We start from the raw sequence: 6,186 nt of genomic DNA on the forward strand, positions 1-6,186 counted from the left end.
CACACACACACACACACACACACACACACACACACTCTGCACTTAGCTAATCTATGTTTTCTTTTTCACTAGGTTCAAAAAGCCCTGGGAAATGTAGCATTTGTATCTCCAGGCCAGGCCTTAGCCAACTGGATCATGTTTGCTGACTGAATGAATTAGTGATGACTCCGATGCATTAAACAGGAGCCCGCGCACGGGCAGACTCTGCACTTCATCAATCCCTTATTTCAGCATGAATAAAACACTTTCGAATAATATGGGTGTTTCATAATACATACATAGGGTAACATTACGAGGAACCTTATAAAAGTTACTTTAAAAATTTGTACATTTAACATATAATCCACCACACCCAGGGTGACGAACAACAGAAATATGGGTGAAGGGAGACAGTGGATAGTGTATGAAAATAATAATTTCCCAGTAAAATGATTTTTTTTAAAAAGAAAATAACAATTTATACTTTATCAAGGGTCCGTGAGGGAAGGAGGATGGGAGAGAGTGGGCAAAAAAAAAAAAAAAAGAGCTGATACACAGGGCTCAAGTAGAAAGAAATCTGTTTGAAAATGATGATGGCATAGGTACAAATGTGCTTGACATAATGGATGTATGGATTGTTATAAGAGCTGTAAGAGTCCCCATTAAATGGTCCTTAAAAAATGTATACATTTAGCACAGTAGATAAAATGGAATATAGAGTTATTGGAAGAAGGGCACATGAGTATCTGAAAAGATGCCCAACTTCATTCCTGCTATGAGAATTGCAAATTAAAACTATTTGAGATACTATTTTTCATCTGTTCGATTGAATAATGTAAAAAAAAAATCAGCCTTAAACCAAAAGTATTCTTTAAAGTCATTTTTAAATTGAACAATGGTTGAGTAAAAAGGTCTGTCTTGAGCATCATGTTCTTTTAAGAACTATATGGGAAAGGGAGTCAACAGTGTACGACATGAAATAACAATGTATAGTGGATCAAGGATTCATGAGGGTGGAGAGTGTGGGGAGGGAGGGGAAAAAAGAGGGGCTGATACCAAGGGCTCAAGTAGAAAGAAAATGTTTTGGAAATGTTGATGGCAACATATGTACAAATGTGCTTGACATAATGAATGTATGTATGTATGGATTCTGCTAAGAGCTGTAAGATAAATAAAATAATTAATTAAATGAAATAATTAGAATAAAAATAAATAAAATGAAGAGGCAAAAATTCAGCACATTAACCAATGAAGCAGTTTCATTGAGAATAAAATTATCATAGTTAACAATATATAACACTGCTACATATAACTGATTATAAAAATAGTATCTCTCAAATACTCTCAGATCTGTGAGGCTGAAGTCCTTAGTATTCCAATTTTAGAAATGAAGAGGCACCTCTCTCTGGAGGGCCACAGTTAGGCAGCTAATAAATCATAGAACAGGAATTTCCCGACACAACAATGTTGGGAACTGACAATAAGGTGAGAAAGACAGAAAAGAGTGACAAGGAATTTTAAAGAGAAGTCAAGAAAGTTTGAAAGAATAATTGTTCTTTTTAAAATGCAAAATTGTAAGCAGACAAGGAGACCTAAGCGCCCGTGCTAGCGTAAGCTCACATCGATCAACAGTGGCAGTGCTGTGCTTTTTGTCTGTGCTCCTTGTTGGCACCCGACAAAAGCCAAGTGTTCGCACTCAGTGCAAGGCGTCCACCTTCCCCAGCCACACAGACGGATGTGAAGAAAAGCCATCCAGATGCGAATCCAGCCGCAAAGCACAGACGCGCTCTTACCGGATCCACACACAGCGTACTGTCGGAAGGGAACTTTGGTCTTACCATTTTCCTTTTCGATGACAATGATGACTCGTGTATCTGAAGAGAAAGAGTTAAAGTGAGTTTTCAAAGTTCCTTTACAAACATTTTCATTTATTTAACCCCATCCCCATTCTACAGAGGCTGATTGGAAGGAGGAGGTAAGGGCTCAATGTCCCTCCTCCCCTGGCTACACTTTGATCCACAGTGGAGGAGGGGGGGGGGGTTGGCAACATCCCTGCCAATCAGAGCACAGGCAGAGCCAGAGACATGAGGGTGTTAGGTTGGTTACACGACTAAATTAACAGAAGGATGCTAGTATTGGGCATCACGAGGCCCTGGTGGGGTAGTGGTTACCTGTCAGGCTGCTAACTGCAAGGGCAGCAGTTTGAAAACACCAGCCAGCTCCACGGGGGGAAGATGGGCTTTCTACTTCCGTAAAGAACTGACTGTCTCAGAAACTCGCAGGGGGAATCCTACAGGGTGGCTATGAGTTGGCACTGATTTGATGGCAGTGAGTTATAAGCCATCACACCTTTTAACTTTGGACGTTACAGCAACAAATAAACAGGCACAACGTCCAATTTCATAGGTAAGTCACTCTCACCAACCATGAAGAAACAACAGAGGACTGAGTTTTTGTTGATGAAAAAGAAGTGTTGTGTGAGACTTACAGTTACATTCAGATGGAATTTTTAAAGTGACATTAAAAACTCTGTTATTAAACTTGCACAAAACCATGCAGAAGTATACAAGGTTTCGCCATTTGTATTTCGTATTGATCAGAATGTAAAGTTCTAAGCTTTGTGTAAAGTAGCCTGTTGGCACTGTGGGTTAGGCATTGGGCTGCTACCTGCAGGGTCAGCAGTTCAAACTCACCAGAAATATGAAGACGTCAGATTCTGGAGAGATTTGCCGTTTCTGAAACCCTGTACTACATAGGATTGCTATGAGTCAGGATTGTTTGGGGAATTTTACTTTGTACACAGAGATGTCATGGATTGAACTTCATTTCCCCCAAAATATGTGTCCACTTGGCTAGGCAGTTGTGTAATCATTCCTCATGATGTCATCAGATATGATAAGCTAATCAGTCATAAGGGGAATAGGGTAACACCTTTAATCAGGTGAGAGCCCAGACTGGATATAAATCGCATTTTACCTGGGAGTACAGTCTGAAGCACCTTTGATCTGATAAGAGATAAAAGGAGAGAGTCCAGAGGGCGGGCTCTACTACCACCTACAAAGATGAGCCAGGAGGGGTGTGTGTCCTTTGGATGTAGGGGTCCCTGTGCTGGGAACCTCCTAGAGCCAGGAGACACACAGAGTATACCTTCTCCCACAGCTGGCACTCTGAAATCGGGACTTCTAGTTTCCCAATTGTGCACTTGAATTATGGTGTTGGTGAAGAATATTGAAAATACCATGCACTGCCAAAAGAGCGAACAGATCTGTCTTGGAATTAGGACAGTCACAGTGTTCCTAAGAGGCCAGGACGGTGAGACTTCATCTCACGTACTCGTTAGAAGAGGCCAGTCCCTGGGAAAGGGTAGAGCTTGGTGGAAAGGAGCAGGCCAGCGATAAAGAGGAAGACCTTCAACAAGACATATTAACAACAGTGGCTGTATCGATGGGCTCAGACATAAGGAAGTGTGAGGCTGGCACAGCGATGGGTGGTTGTTTGGTTCTGTTGTACACAGGGTCACTATGAGTAGGAAGTGACTGATTGGGACCTAGCAACATAAACCAACACCACCACGCTAGGAGAGAACAAATTATTGCTGGTTAAAGGCATCCACCTGAGATGTTTCTGCGAGAGCACCGCTGGATAACTAACAAAACCCACTGCCATCTCATCGATCTAACCCACAGTGCCCGACGGGGTTTCGGAAACCAGATCTGCACAGTCACAGACAGTCTCATTCTTCTCCTGGTGAGGCTGGTGGGTGCGAACTGCTGACCTGGTGGTTAACAGTCCAACATTGACCCGACAATGTCCCCAGGCTCTGAGCACTGAACCTCTAAAGTCTTGGGAAAAGAGGCAAAGGGAAAGAAAATACATGGGCAGTTGACTTAAGAGGAACATTAAGGTGGATATTGAAGTTTTGGGTGGCGTCAGAAATTCCATTATATCCAACTCCTTATTTAAAAGCAAAAAAAAAAAAAAAGCAAAACATCAACTTATTTCAGGGTGTACTGAAGCTAGATGAACACACTCCAACATGTTTGCTATATTTCAAATAATTTTAAATACAGCTTTTGGATAACCTTATCTCCCAGCTATTGCTGTTATATTATTATAATGTATCTTCCTCCCCATTTGAACAAAAATGGCAATGAGAATTACTGCTGTCACTATTACGATGACGGAATGCACAACCCTCTGAAACAAGGCTGGAACAACAAGGTTCTTGGCACATTTTCATAGAGCACACCCGTCAGTTCTCAAGTCTGCCAACACCCCATCTGGTCTGCCATATTGTGACTGGGTTCTATTGAACTCACTGAAGAATGTGAGACTTATTAGATCAGATTTAAATGAGTACTTTCCGCCTGGTGGCGTAGTGGTTACACGTTGAGTTGCTAACCGCAAGGTCAGCAGTCTGAAACCACCGGCTGATCTTTCTCCTGAGGAAGAGGCAGCTTTCTACTCCTATTAAAAAAGCTACTCTTGGAAACCCCCGGGGGCAGTTCTACCCTGTCCTATAGGGTCGCTATGGGCCAGAATTGACTCCGTTAGTGAGTTTGGTGTTGTTTTTCTCCCTATAACTGAAAAGTTATGTTTGAAATTCTATGAAGTCTAAGCCTACTAAAGAATCGAGACTTCTCAAACACACCTTAACAAGGAGACGCTTAGTTAACCGGGTCAGTTATTCCTCCCTGCTGCAGAAATGCAGTACTTAGTGTGATTTCACTAGCGGGGTCAACGCCAGCCGAAGCATGTCTGGGATGCTGAACAAGCAGCTTTGAACTTCAGGTTTAACCACAACAAAGACTTCTACAGAAGGCTCCCAATTAGAGGAGCTGTATTCCTTTTCAGCCGGCGAGCAAGTCACAGAAGGAGGGTCACCAGGTCCCCTTACCTCCTGCTGCTCCCTGTACTCCCTCTGCCTGCGCGCGGCCTCATGCCGCCACAGCTTCAGGCAGACCAGGGCGCTGATGAGGTACACCAGCATGGTGACGAACAGGAAGATCATGGCTGCGATCTGGCCGCCCTCCACCCGGCAAAAGGCTGCGTTCATCGGCGTGTTGAACAGCGGGTAGTAGCAGAGGCCCCCTCGGTTGGTGTCATTCACGTAGACGATGGCTGCGGCCATGTACAAGACAAACAAGGCCACGTTCACGCCGAACTCCGTGAGGGGCCACCAGTGCGAGTCCAGCAGAATGGTCCGGTAGTACATGGACATGCCGAGAACCAGGATGATAATCGTGGCGACCCACGCCAAGCCCGCCATCACCAGCACGAAGGGGGTCTTGGGGCCGTTGTAGTAGTAGCCCCCGTACATGCTGCCCAGGTTGCCCACGCCGCCGAGCCCGAAGGGCGGCGAGTAGCCAAAGAGGTTGTACCACTCGCTGTCCTTGTGGATGTAGGCCGTGACGCAGGCGAAGACGCCCGTGCCCAGCAGCAGCTGCACGACGCCCAGGAGGCGCAGCAGGCCGGCCCAGGACTTCATGTAGGCGTAGCGCAGGTGGTACCGCTCCACCTCCTCGCTGTACGCGCGGCCCGGGGTGCCCGGGGGGCCCTCGCTCAGCGGCGAGGGCGAGGGCGAGGCCGGCGGGGAGCACTCCACGCCATCGGAGATGTACCTGATATCGGACACCGGCTTCTCCCACGCGGGGGGCTCCCTTGTCCGCCCTTTGAAGAAGTTCTTCCAGGAGTCGGGGACAAAGCGCCGGACGGGTTTGAGATCCGGGGCCACGGCTGGCTCCCCAGTGTCACTTGAGTCGAAGTCTGGGCCGAAGGCCGGCTGTAAGGGGAGAGGGGGCGGCGGCAGGGGATCGGCGCTCACGGCCAGCCTGCTGTTCGCAAGTGTCTGCAGTGCCCTCGGGCCCCCATCAGGGGAGGGCACCTCCTCGGCACAGGGAACCTCATCGTAGTAGCACAGGTCCCGGCTCTTGGATCTTCTGCCATCTGACGGCATTTGTGATGGTCACACCTGTGGCAGAGATCAATGTTAGACTCGTGACTGTGTCTGTTCAGTGAGGCCCCATCAGCTGTTTTCATTCATTTCCTAGCAAATTACTGTACTCAGGAGACCAGCGTGATCATTTTGAGTTACCCCGGCCTACAAAAATAATGGAACCATGCATATGCATATTTTAAAACACCTGTAACTACTGTGTTGCCGAGGGAGATAATCCTCACGCTGTGCCATTTGGGGGGGGCAGTCAG

General features: G+C 46.4%; 1 protein-coding gene across 1 annotated transcript in view; it reads right to left on the bottom strand.

The window, feature by feature from the left end:
• Positions 1-5,935, bottom strand: part of MARVELD2 (MARVEL domain containing 2) — a 19,220-nt gene extending 13,285 nt beyond the window's left edge. The window contains exons 1-2 of the mRNA XM_004703688.2: positions 4,877-5,935; positions 1,818-1,853 (exon numbers count right to left, since the gene is read on the bottom strand). Coding sequence (XP_004703745.1) covers positions 1,818-1,853; positions 4,877-5,935 — 1,095 coding nt within the window. The remainder of the gene's footprint in view (positions 1-1,817; positions 1,854-4,876) is intronic.
• Between the last annotated feature and the right edge of the window lie 251 nt (positions 5,936-6,186).

Source organism: Echinops telfairi, unplaced genomic scaffold (assembly GCF_000313985.2).
Source record: "Echinops telfairi isolate 266 unplaced genomic scaffold, ASM31398v2 ScPeMD7_7469;HRSCAF=8507_1, whole genome shotgun sequence".
Classification (NCBI taxonomy): domain Eukaryota; kingdom Metazoa; phylum Chordata; class Mammalia; order Afrosoricida; family Tenrecidae; genus Echinops; species Echinops telfairi.